We start from the raw sequence: 14,203 nt of genomic DNA, 5'->3' as shown, positions 1-14,203 counted from the left end.
CTCTTTGACAAAGCTATAAGACTTACTTAGACATGTTTTATTTATCTTAAAAACTATTTTTCTAGGTTATTTTGGTCCACTGCTACTTATTTGGTAGTATCAATAATCTTATACTATCCACACTTTCAGATTTCTGCTTAAGTGTCAAAAATGTCAGCTATCATCCTTTTAGAAAGTTGACAAAATGGCAAAGTTCATTTATCTTTCTAGAAGTACCTATTTTAGGTTATAGATGCACAATCAGAAGGTTACAGAAGCAAAATACAGAAGATCACTGTACTCTGCATACATCAGTGAAACACTGAGTACACTAAGAAACATTGGAAATTCAAAGTTTACTCTGAATGCAGTAACCAGAGGTTACTGTTCTCTTATTATTGTTCAATGACCAGTTAAAATTTTCATGTCTTATCTGAAATACTGGCCATTAATATTTCTGGTAATCAGCACAAATGTCAAGAGTGCACATCAAGAAAGAAAGCTTTGCACTCATCATAGAGGTTATGAAATTTGAAATCCAAATACAACTCTTTAATTATGTGTTCCACAGGGACACATAATAAATTAAAACCAAGTGAAGAACTACGCCATTGCACAAAACAATTCTGGTCTGAAAGAGCAGTGACTTAGAGAACTTCTTCCAACAACTTTACTTTGACAAGTGCTGTGGGGAGAGAAAGGAGGGGCAAGCAAAATTACATTTCCCAGAGGATACCATTAGAGGGGGCACAAAGTCTTTCAGCAATGTACAAAAAAAGAAAAAAAAATCCTTGAAAATACAATTCTGATAATTAAAAAAGAAACATCTCTGCCATTTCCATTCTGGAAAGCACAGAAATTTCTTTTAAGCTGGCTTAAAACTACAGGATGACTTGAGCCCACCTGTATTTGTGTTTTAACTTGACAAACATTCAGCAAGCAGGAGAGCAGTCCCATGCAATTAACAGCCCTTTAAATTCCCTGCTTAGACAAACTAAACAAAAATATTACCTCAAAAAATTATAAGAAGTAGAAGTTTATTGACTGGGGGAGATACAGTCTCCGTATGCACTTTGAGGGGAAAAAAACCAAACCATACAATTTTCTTTAATTACACTTTTTTCATTAAGACATCAGGAACAACTACTAAATGTTTTTATCTACACCAGTTCCTTTCTACAGAGGTCTTGAATTACAGGCTGTATTTCACCTGAAGAAAAGGGAACCAATGGCTGCAATGACAGTTATGAGGACTGTTTGTCATGTTTTAAACCACAACTGTATAGTATTTACACGTTTTGGCTTTGTGGAACTGAGGTCTCCAGTCTGCACCCTAATTAATAAATGCCATGACCATTAGGTTAGCTGGGCTGTCTTTACCTGATCCCACAGTGTTTACTTTCAACAGTAGTTGTGAATGCAACTGCTCTGAGAGAGTGATCTCTTCAGTTAAGGCATTCTTTATGTACAACTCCCTCAAGCCCAAGAGGCAGCACTAAGGCAGGGACTCTGCGACTTAGAACTTGAACCTCAATTACATTCTCCACTACATCTGACATTACTTAGGATTACAACTAACCTGCCTGACTTTTCCAGGAGACTCAAAATGTTATTTTAATGCTATAATAAATCTGGTACCTGTTAAGTCTTTTGCTAGGTCAGGATGGTTCATAAGACAGTGACTTGCAAATTTCACACATTCAAGACGAATAGGTACATGGATATCATTAAACCTATTTAGAAACAAGACAATGCATTACAACAACAAAAATACCAATGCTTCTACCACAGCAATTAGTTTATTTCCACACAATTTTATATACCTCCAAAAATATTTTTATGTTTCCCATGCAGTTATATGCTGTAAATCATCTCTGATTTCACAGTATTAAGTAGACTGTCCTTAGCTTAAGAAAAGATTTCTGTACTCATTTATTAATTCAAGTTCCAAACATGAAGAGAAATATTCTCTCCTGGTACACATGAAAAACTCCCAGGCAGATAACTATTTATTACAAAGATGTCTGACATTTTAAGTATTTTTTCTGCAATAATCCATATAATTGACCATGAACCATGTATCAGCAGCTAAAACTCTTATAAGCTTATGATATTTGTCCTCTCTTTAAACTGTATGACAGACATCAAACAGGCATCTAGCCTAGTACAAATTTATTCTGAGATGGATCATTTCAACCTCTGTAGTATTTCCTTTTGAAATAATGAATTAGGTTTGATGCTTGAAAGCCAGTATTTTCTCGTATTTAATTTTAATGCAAGTCATTTAACAACAAAATGATTGATGTAAGAGATTTTTGTAACTCTAAGTTTGAAAAATTCAACGCATTTTCAAGCTATCCTCAAAATACTTGGTTTTAAACAAATTGAAAATTAGATTTTAGAACAATACTGCTGTTGAAATGCTTATTTATCAAACAGAGGTTTTAAGAAATACCTGTTTTAGCAAAAAAGCAGTTATGTTTTCAAACTTAACAGATTTTAAGAATTGTTCCTTTAATGACATGGCTATTATAACTGAGTTAAAATGCTGGGGAAAAAGCAAACACATGTATGTGATTCATAACTACTTGAAAACAGTAATTATGAACAAAATAGTCCTCACATTGCTTCACATTATAATACAGTGAAGCATTTTCTTTTAGGCCCAGTAAGACCTATGTTTTTTTAATGACATGAAATGTTTTCAATAGTTTATCAATCAAGTTTCTGTGCTTTCAAAAGTAGCAGTTCTTTGAGGACTCTGGTTTTGATACAATTGAAGGCTAAATTATAAACTACTGCATTTGTAATAATGTATAGAATTTATCCTCATTTACTCAAATAAAAAAAATTATCATCATAGCCATACTTACATTTCTCTTTACTACAAGGTCCAGCTGTATTTTCTGGCACAAATCAGCAGAATATTTCAAAATCAAGACTAAGTATGTTTGCAGCACAGATTTAAATACTACAAACCTCCTTTTAAAGGCACCCCTACCATTAAAATTTTGAAACCAGTATACAAATACTGTATATAAAAGCCTCAAAACCAGTTGCAGTATCACCTGATACTGCAAAAGTCATTTGATTCTGGTTTAGAATTAATCCATTATTGAATAGTTTCACTTGTGAAGAAATAAAATATTCCTTTTGCTTGACAACTGCAATAAAGATAATCGGGATGGGAAAAAAGAGAACTAAAAAGGAATGATTTGTAATTGCTTCCTCTGCAGAATCACAGATGCAGAAGATTTATGTAAAATAATCGCTTTAGCATTAACTGTCAGATTTCAGATAAAGCAGCAGGAGGGAACTCACTTAGCTGTATCCCTTTAAAAGTTTAATTATACTTCACTGAATGTTTTCTTCCTCCTAAGGAAGGGAATTAAATCAACACATACCTCCCCAGGTAGCACTGCCAAAGTGGTTTGTTTTGAGAAGCCAACTCTGAATCCTTTGCCCCAAACATTTTTGCTAGCAGTTTTACAACCTGCAGACGTTCTTCATTGTCATTGCTCTAGAAATTGAACACACCTTTTTAATTAAAAGTAAAATTATAAAACCAAACAACACCAAAAAACCCACCTCCCCACCCAACCCCAATAAAAACCAGAAGCACACAACCAAAAGCCCCAAATCCCCACACAGATCAGAAAAAAAACCAAACAAACCATAACAACTTAAACCAACAAAAACTACAACAACAAAAAAAGAATAAATACCACCAGAATTCTGGTTTGTACAGTTTTTACACCAATACACTTGTACACCTCTAGAAATATCAGAATATTAATAGGCTTTTCTTGTGTAGAAATGTATATGTCAAGACAAAAATCTTTTGCCATTACTGGGAAAAGACAAAACAATAACAGCAGCTGAAAATCAAAAACAATGTAGAGGAAAAAACCTAATGTGGACAAAGCCTGGTGAAAAATATGAAAAATACACAGGTGCATACATCTTTTTAACCCTCATTTACAGATTAGTGATTCTTTCAGGAAATTTGATATGTTCCTGTACAAGCTTACACAAATTCAAGCGCAACACAAAACCCACAAAACTAACACTACATTTGTCTGCATTCAGAAAACCAATTTATAGAGAAGATCCAAGATGCACAGGAGCTAGTCCTGTATTTAAGCCTGCATGTAAAAATACTGAGTTACAACAGATACCTCCCTTTCATATTTAAAATTAGCGCTAACAGAGATAAAACAAGGCACTTTCCAGTATATTTTCATTATCACTGGTTTGCATTACACTTGCTTGGTACAACACACAGCATTTGAAGCTTAATACATACTTGTGCAATGCATACTTGTGCAATTAACATGGACTTGCTGCTCACCAATTTCTTTCTTCTGCTTACTAAAAAGTAAGACAACTGGCTGCAACATTTCTTTGAAAAGCGAGTTGCTAAAATTAGTTTGTAATAACTAGATATTAATCACCTCATTATTTCAGTATTTTTCTAGTAATAAAGACAAGGACTGTTTAAAATATTGTTCTTTTCTACTATTTCTGACATTCTTATTAGTTCAACATCACATTTTTAAAGTAAAAAAGAAATAACAGCACAATGTAGCTGACAGAGCTCTCTAATACGACATCACATCTGGCTCAATACCATAAATGGGCTGAAAAGTTTGCCAGTATGTCCTTTTATTTCAGCTTCCTAAAAACAGTAAAAGCATTTGTAAAATCTTTAAACAGAGTGAGACAAGTTAAGAATGAAGAAGCCTTGAACACTGACATATGGCATTACAAAAGACTAATTCTTCCAAATACATGCTAGTATTAACAGCACTAAAAGTAAATCCATTACTGTTTGACTAATACTTCCAAATAAAATTCAGGTTGATGTTACTGAAAGCCATTTTCAACCTCCTTCTCCTAATCTGCAATAAATTATACTTCTTTTCCCTGATAAGTTTCAGCTTGTGTCCTTCATACTACAAAGCCTTATTCTGTGCCCTCATGGTTAAGAATTTTTTTTTTTTAAGCCTATATTAGTCTCCATTATTCACACCTCATCAACTCATTAAACCAACAAAATATTAAACATTAAGCACCTCTGAATTTCCCTAAGTAACCAATACAGATCCAGAGTAAGACACACCAGAAGGTGGGGAAAAAGGGGGGTGGAGGGGTCAGTAAACACACTACACATTCAACTACTTGATTTCACAGCCAGAAAGAGCAGAAAAAGAAGATTAAAAGAGGTTAAAAATACCCCGAAAAAAACAAATCCGAACAGACAACAAATAAAACCCTACCAAAACCCATACAATATCCTTAATGAACTGGCCATAGAAAAAGCTTTCACTTATTAGCCAACTATAAGACAACCTACCACATTTCTAGTCCCGCTTGTAGAAAAAATGAGTATTTATGACTGTGGATGAAGAGAATTTGGAACTTTCTAAATTTGTGCCCAAATGTTGGTCTCCTTGAAGTATTCTTATACAGAACCCCTGAAGGTAACAAAAATTAACCTGTCCCTCTTATTAAATGAATACATCACTGCTGCAGCCTCTCAGTAATATTTTCAGTTTCCCATACATGCTCTCAACACACAGGTAGCTGCTCTTCTGCCTACATATTAGGGTCACTAATAGCAACTGAAGTTTGTCAGATGGTTATCACTATCAAGTTCAAAAGTACAGGCACCACTGAGGATCCAGGGGGGATTTGAGAGTAGAAGCCTACACATGACCTGAAACTTGCCAGGAATTTTAATTACCATATCCAGAAAAAAAGGCAGCTCTACAATTACAGAAGTCAACATTTTATTCGTTTTATTCATTACATTATATTGTCTTAGTCAGATGGTAAAATTAAGATGTAAAACTTGTTATGGCTATTTCCTAAATATTCATCAGCTTTCAATTCACCTAAACATAAAATGGTATTCACCCTCAGGAATACAAATTTCTAAAATTCAAATATAAAATTTGAATGAAAGAATATCAGTTTCCTTTACAAGCTGACCTACACAACAGCACATTCTGACCTCTGTTCCCTCCTGCACCAGTAATGTTTCTGTGTCAACACTAGGTCTCTAAACAAACCACCTTAAGATGCCAATGTCAGACACAAATGACTGACCCTCACAGAAAAAGTAAAGCTAAATGAATTTCAGTGCACATTCTCCTGCTAAGCCCCCAGATTCCTTTCCAAAATTCAGTTAAAAAATAATTACCAGTTAGAAGCAACCGTGATTTGACACAGAAATCCAAGAGTTACAGTTTAACAATACTCCTTTTCTGCCACATGAGAACATAGGAGCTTTTTCTTTACAAAAATCTATAAAGGTGTGATGGGTTGACCCCAGCCAAAAGTCAAACATCCACCCAGCCTCTCACTCACTCTCCTCTCCTGTGAAGAGAGTGGAACAGGAGAAAATAGAAGGAAGATTAAGATGTTCATGGATCAAGATAATAACAGTTTAATAGGTAAAGAAAAAGCTGCATGCACAAGTAAAGCAAATAGAGGAATTCATTCACTACACCCTACCAGTTCCTAGAAAGCAGGGTCTCAGAGTGTATAGTGCTTGCTTGGGAAGACAAACATTATGAGCACAAACATACCCCCCTTCCTCCTCATTTCCCTGACGTTTTATTGCTGAGCACATGTCACTTTTCAACCTCCTGCCCTGACTCAGCCTACTTGTGGTGGGGGAGAAAGCCTTTTACCTATGGAAGCACTATTCAGCAACAGCCAAATTATTAGTGTGACAATAACTCCATTTTAGCCACAAATATACCATACAGGATGTTACAAAGAAAATTAACTCCATCCCAGCAAGACCCAAAAGGGTAGCTAGTATGTCCTGTTCTGTTTGTTTGTGACACAGCAGCATACACCTGACTCCATTTCAATTATGTCTAAACATACTAAAAAGTTTCTTGTGATACACAGGACAGAAAAAGCACCTAAGGTAGTAAAGCACACAAAAGCTGCACATTTCAGAGAACACCAGTGCTGCCAGTAACCTTCCATTATTCAGCCAAGCCAACACATAAAATTCTCACAGCAGTTAAAATCACCTGGCATCCTGACCAAACTGCATGGTCACTGGTTGCGCCTAATAGCAAGGTGCTTGAACACTAGGTGGCCACATTGTTTAGATCCAAAACAGTAAATATGAACAACGGTGTTACTGAGGTACCTATGCTCTCTCACAACCTGCATACTAAGTGTTTTTTAATCCCTCTATACATTGTCAAAAATTTGGTCACTGACAAGAAAACCCTTGTATTTTTCCCCACACTCATAAAAACAATCTTCCATAAGACCCTGATCCCATAAAGAAAACCAAGAGGCTTACTGCCACAAAGAGTGCAAGAGAAGTTCAGAGATGGAGAGCAAGAATCTGGATCCCGTCAGGTAATGAGTCAAAGACACACAAATGCTTGTTCATGTCCTCAAACTCCTATCAGCCCAACCAATTGGAAGGCTCTGAAGATCACTCACTCAGTTGTTGAGAGAAAAACACCACCACTTCATATTCAAAACATGCCACAAAGAGTTTAAAAGCAAAAAAGTACAACATTATGTGGAAATTCTGCTTCACATACAGAATACAACTAGTAGAAAAGTTGCTGATACCAGGAAGAATCAGTTTAGAGCAACAGGATCACTATCAAAGAAATGCCCATCACTTACACTGTGAGACTGAGTACCTTAAAGTCAAGTTGAAATATGAGAACAATCCCTGAAAGAACAAGTCTAGAATACCAAGACCTTTCAGCATCCTACAAGACCAGGGGAAGGTCCTCAACATCAGAACAATCAAGATCAGGAGCACCTTTTGGCTTTTTTCCCCTCCCCTTTAACTAGAATTTATGCAAATGAGCATGGCAGCCCTTGCAATCACAAAACAGGAGTACATCCAACAGACTTGAGATTTCAGTCTGAGAACAATTAATCAATTAATTTATCTGAATGAGCACTTTGCTTTCCAGAAAAAGCATCACCAAAAATGCTTCCCTCAGTGTAAATGGACTCATCCCATTCAACAAACAGGATTCATCAGTAATCACATGGCTCCAGGACCAGAACATGTGTCTCCCTGATGCATCTCAAGTAAAAAGGAAGACAGGAAAAAATGAACCAAGTTATATTTTTCTCTAAGGGCTCAGTAACAGGAAGCAATATATATATCATTAGAACATACAGATATGAGTATCTCAAGGACAACCCTTCAAAGTCTTATCACATATTATTATCAAATTATTATCATTCTTCCAGGAATTCCTATCTTCTCTTGTTTGGCTAGTAACTTCCCACTTTGTTGCCAAATGACAACCCAAAAAAAGTGAAGAAATCTTTCTCAGGTTGTCAGTAATGAAGTTCTGCAATATTTGCTTTTGGAAACCCCACATCACATCATTCTTCTCTTATACAGAGGCCAAACTGTTATTTCCCAATTTATTTTTAAGTCCTGTGCCCTACTGAGCTGCCCTTTATTGCTCTCTACATGACAATAAAAAAAAAAAAGTTATTTAACATCTGGACAAAAGTAACCATTTATCATTCTCCACCAGCAAAACGACTTTTCAGACAATGTCAAAAGAATTTAAAAAGAACAGCTCTTGGATAAAAATGGCTCAAACTACAGCAAACAAAAAAAATGCTTTAAGAAATTAATTAATTTCTTTTAAATTAAATTTCACTGAAATGATTGGAAGTACTGAGTTCTGGCACAGAAATTGCCAAGTTTGACCTGAACGTTGTTTGTTTTTGTTTTTTTTTAAAGCATCCACTTTAAATTGAGCCAGAACACTTGGAATCTTGCTTGGATATGTCTACTATGAGTCTACCTCATCTGGCCAAGTATTTTTTTTTATTTATTGCTTTTGAAACCATTATAAAGAACATGCATGTTCCCAGAAAAATAGAGAGTGATTACTCAATTTGTCTTTGAAAAGCACAGATCAAATGTCCAACTTCCACATGTTCAAAGCATTCCAGATGAGATCATTTGCATGCATCTTCACTTCTCAAAACTGACAACTCCACAGCTAAGACAGCCACAGCTTTCCTTTAACATCATCTGCTTTAAGAGCAATACAAACCTCTTTAGCAGCAAAGTAGCAATATGAGATCGTGGAAATCAGTAACTGTCCCACTACCCCATAAGCTTTGAGTATTTGCCCTCAAGAGTATTTGCCCCCAAAAGTATTTGACTTTTGCAATCACACTTTTGTCTGATACAGCTCTTGGATATAATCTCACAGAGGGCTACAAAGATTATCAGGGGGCTGGAACACCTCTCCTATGAAAACAGGCTGAGAGCTGGGGTTTTTCACCCTAGAGAAAGCACCAAGGAGACCTCTGAGAAGCCTTCCAATACCTAAATGAAGCCTGCAAGAAAGTCCTTTTTCCAGAACTTTCTTGCAGGCTTCCAGGACTCCAGAGAGGGGCTTTATCCAAGGGAATGTAGTGATGGGACAAGGGGGAATGGCTTTAAACTGGAAGAGCATAGACTGAGGTTAGACATTAGTAAAAAAAAATCATTGAGGGTGGTGAGAGGCACTGACAGAGGTTGCCCTGAGAAGCTGTGGCTGCCCCATCCCTAGAAGTGTTCAAGGCCAGGTTGGACAGGGCTTTGAGCAACCTGGTCTAGTGGAAGGTGTCCCTACCCATGCGGGGGGGGTGGAACTACATGATAGATAAAGGTCTCTTCCAACTCAAATCATTCTATGATTCTATGAAATGCTATGTACCAAATCCAGAAAAGCCAAAATCATCCATTCAAGCTCTGAATGATATGCAGAGCTCACCGAAGTTCATGGTTACTGTATCATTAACTGACCTTTATTCAAAAAAACACCTATTCTCTCTGCTATTTCATTTGGACTGCCAAGTGTATTTTCTCCTTTACCAAGGAGAACTGATCCAAGGCTTCACCAAAGCTAACAGGGATACTGCTGTCCAGTTTCTTTTCATTCAAAGCAGCAAAAGTTAGTTGACTCCTACCATAAGCACTCTCAGTTTCACTGAATTCACACTCTCCTAACATGCTAACATGCAATTTAGCTAGATCTCAATTAAAAATGCTCGACCCTAGCTGCTGCTGTTCAGAATAAAGCCATGACTATGCAGGTCTTTATGTCGGTCTGCATAAAGAACGAATTTGTGTTGATTTCAGAATAAACATAGGCTGACCATATTTCATCAGTATTTCAGAACATTCATCTTCAAGATACTATTTTAAAAATAGAAGGATCTTACAGACCTCTCAACTCATTTAGAACCATAACACAGTTTGGGTTGGAAGGGACCTTAAAGATCACCTAGTTCCACCCCCCTACCTCAGGCAGGGACACATTTCACTAGACCACTTGCACAAAGCCCTGTCCAACACTTCCAAGGATGGGGCATCCACAGCTTCCCTGAGCAGCCTATTCTAGTATTTCAAGATTTAAACTAGGATTATCCTATTCCAAATGGAGGGGTTTCTTTTTTTTCCCCCTGTAAGAGGTCAAAACTACATTTAACAGTCAAAAAGACAAAACAGACATATATTATTTGTCTTACAACTTAAGGCATCAAAACCACAAACCTGAAGCAACAAATAATTCAAACAGAAGTCACCCCATGGTCTTAAAACTGTACCCCATTCAACAAGACATCAACAAAAAATGAGAAACAGCAGTAAGAATGTAACTATAAATGCATACATGTCTATTGGAAACATTGTTTAACTGGATCTTACAATCCCCAAACCTGAATCCTTACCCTTAGGGTTCAAGACCTCACAGAGAAAACTAAACTAAAGATCAAGGAGACAAAAGCAACAAAACACACGCTCATCAAAGAGTGTACTAAGCAAAGAACAGAAATGCAAAAATAGAGAAAGAAAGAAAAAAAAAGAAAGAAAAAAGGTGTTGTAAATTAAACAGTACAAAGAAAACATGGAAACACTTAGCACTGAAATCACCCCACTGAAGGAAGAGACCAGAAGTTGTTGGAAGAAAAAAGGCTGACAGCATCGGGCTACTAAACTTTCTGATTCCAATGGTAAAATAGGATACAAAAAAAGTCTGAAAGTGGAATTCAAGAGTTAATGAAAGAGGAGGAAGACAGTTCAACAACCTGCAGTTTTTAAATGGACCTAAAGGTGGAAAGGTTACTGCAATTACTGCTATGAAGGGGGGTCAGGGGGCGAAATAAAGGATATGGCAGCAGTTAAGATTAAATCTTTTGAATAACAGCTTTGGCTACAGAAGTACGGTTTTTATTGGAGTGAGAATGATAATTATTCACCGTCTGTAAGAACAGAAATTAAAGGCTGCAAAAAGGTCTACTCTCAAGAATCAGACAAAAAGCAGTAAATTGAATCCTTCTTTTAGAAATATGAATAAAAGGATAAAACCATTAATACACAACCAGACCAACAAGAGTATTACGCCTGCGAAGCAACATTAGTGAAAAAATAATAGGCATAGGGGGTTGGAACTAAATTTATCTTAAGGTCCTTAAACAACCCAAACCATTCTATGATTCTATGAACAAGCCACTATGATAATGAATACTGCACTGAGAATAGACCAAAGGTTCTACAAACCTAAAATCTATCCTCAATAATAAAAATACATGCAATTTTAACAAGTGGCCTACCACACACTAGCCCTCAAGTTTAGTAACAGCTCACTTTCAAACTTAGTAATACAAAATTAATCAAATTCCCCACTTCCACAGAAACCCTGTGGAATGACAAAGAGAATAGAAGTAGTGCAGAACAAAGTATGAGCTGTTACATGAATTTCTTCCAAGTGATTGAAACACTCTGAAATGGTAGGAAGTCAAGGAGAAAAATAACTACTAAAAGAGATAGCTAGCACCAGCTATCTTTCAGACATAAGAAATAAGCCCGAAAATCTTAAGTCATTGCAGCATTTACTGAGTCCAGTGCTCTGTTTTCACATTTCATGGGCCTTCTATCTGATGAAAATTATCAGTACATCAGTTTCCACTAACATGGAGCCCATCTTTTCCCCTATTCTGAACAGATGTAGTTTCTCCGTGCAGCTAGCAGCATAAGGTACTTTCAATATATTGAGAGACCTTCACAATAAACAGTAAAGTAAACCAAGGAACAACACAGGTCAGATTCTCGAGTCATCAAAAAGAAAAAAAAAATCAAGTTACTGGCTTGAAAGAAGCAAGGCAAAAAAAAAAACAACCCCCCCCCACCAACCAAAAAAACCCCAAACATATGCACACATGCACTGCAGGTTCATATATCTTAAGTTAAATTATTCTTTTTGAGGGCTTTTATGAGTTTTCCTTTAAACAGTGCAAAGATATGTTTTACATGTCAGTATTCATTTTATATACCAAATAATCTGATGAACTTTTCAATAAATAACTAAATAAAAAATATAAGAATCATTAACAGTCAAAGGACACACATTTCAAACATACAGGAAGGACAAGAAGTGTTTACCTTAAGTTTGAATTCAAGCTGGGGTAACACAGAAAGGAGGAGGTGACTGTCAATATTGTACAACTCCAGAATTAAGTCAAATACGTGCTCTGACAGGTCACTAATGGATGTTTTACCAAGCATGAGGACTTGATTGAAGAACTGGAAAATAAAACATGGTATATACATCAATAACAAAGTGTATATACACTCTTCTAAATCCTACACCTGCCTACCTATAAATTCACCAATGAGGATTCTGTAACAGAAATCTTCAAATATCGTTGTTTTGCATTCAATATTACATGTAATGGAAAGTACATTAGAAGTTTGTGAAAATGTTTCATTTACCAGAGCAGGCCTACAATAATGTAAGAAACACGATTTTAGAGGAGTTCCAGTGCATCATGTCTTTTTAAAATGTGACTATATTTAGTGTTATTCCACTATCGAGAACAATCACTTTAAAAGTATTTGTGGCATTTAGTCAAAACAGGGCTGAAACAATTGGTTAATCACCATATTACACAGCTGACAAGTTAAGAACCTGTAAGTAAAAGCACAAGAATTAATAACTGGCTGTGCCAGAATTTATATTTACAGGCAGCATAATACAGCTGTAAAGCCATTATTCTTTCATGGTAAACGTGTCAGGTATGAGAGAAACTTTATACTTCTCATTAAAGAAAATATTTTCTAAAATTGAATACTAATTCCACACTCATTTCAACTATATCCTCACATAATAGATGGGTAAGAAGCAACTAAGGAGGAACTTACTACTCCTTACTCATAATGGGGAGGACATAATTTGGAAAGTTTTCTTCTCTTTGGTTTAAGACAATACACAAGCGTGGCTAAACAAATGAAACTATTTCCACCTGACACACAGGCAACAGAACACACTTAAATAGCACTTCAGTTTCCAAACCCCAAACTTGGTACAGATGAACATCATGACTCTTTGTACCTGACAAGGTTAACCATATCAGTAAAGAAACTGAAAACATGAAAGCTACCACTTTTTAAGGTTTTAAAGTGGACCTCAACAAGTGATATAATAGAAAAAGTCAACAGTTTCTAGTAATAATTACTAGAAATAACGAGTAAGTGCATTTCATTAGAAGTTAAAGAGTCCACACTGTCTTGCAGAAAAGTTTTAGTTTTCTGTATACAGTGTTGCCTGGAATACATATACTCCTGGTTAAGAAACTAATTCTTACTGTGCCTTTAATATACTTTAAGAAAGCAAGCAACTTTCAAAACAAAGGCACCAGACTGCATAATATTTCCCACTTGTGGAAAACCAAGAACAGAAGATTGCATGTACGTATTTTCCATAAGAGGAAGATTCTTAGTGTACAGACTTCTTTTAAACCCACAAAATGTCACCCAGTTTGCAATCTAACCTTGCAGCTGAACAACATTATAAACACATTCCCATGTAGCAACACCTTCCCAAATGGCAAGTTTAACTAACAGGTTTGAAGAGTTTTCACGGAAGATTTTTTTTAAATCTTAGAAGGTACCGACTTTGCAAGTACAAGTGTTAGGAGTCTGAAAGCAGTAAAATGCATTGAAAACTTTCTATTGTTTTCAAGCTCCTGAGGTTTTGGATAACTGCCACGAGACCTGATAGACCTTTAACTACTTCTAAAACCTTTAATTACTTCTGAAAAAAAAAAAGTAGGTTGTTTTTTTTTTCTATTGTGCAACTTAAGTTAGAACATATTCCTGTCTGATCTTTACTTCCTCTCATCCCTCTTCTCGTGCGATGTATATGAC

General features: G+C 36.0%; 1 protein-coding gene across 4 annotated transcripts in view; it reads right to left on the bottom strand.

The window, feature by feature from the left end:
* Positions 1 to 14,203, bottom strand: part of PDS5B (PDS5 cohesin associated factor B) — a 113,814-nt gene that overhangs the window by 60,851 nt on the left and 38,760 nt on the right. For all 4 annotated transcript variants that reach the window (XM_005147613.3, XM_005147612.4, XM_031047692.2 and 1 more), the window contains exons 8-10: positions 12,440 to 12,580; positions 3,384 to 3,499; positions 1,618 to 1,712 (exon numbers count right to left, since the gene is read on the bottom strand). In XM_005147613.3, coding sequence (XP_005147670.1) covers positions 1,618 to 1,712; positions 3,384 to 3,499; positions 12,440 to 12,580 — 352 coding nt within the window. The remainder of the gene's footprint in view (positions 1 to 1,617; positions 1,713 to 3,383; positions 3,500 to 12,439; positions 12,581 to 14,203) is intronic.

Source organism: Melopsittacus undulatus, chromosome 2 (assembly GCF_012275295.1).
Source record: "Melopsittacus undulatus isolate bMelUnd1 chromosome 2, bMelUnd1.mat.Z, whole genome shotgun sequence".
NCBI lineage: Eukaryota > Metazoa > Chordata > Aves > Psittaciformes > Psittaculidae > Melopsittacus > Melopsittacus undulatus.
The sequence above is the reverse complement of the archived record's forward strand: the minus strand, read 5'-3'. Positions and strand labels throughout refer to the sequence as shown.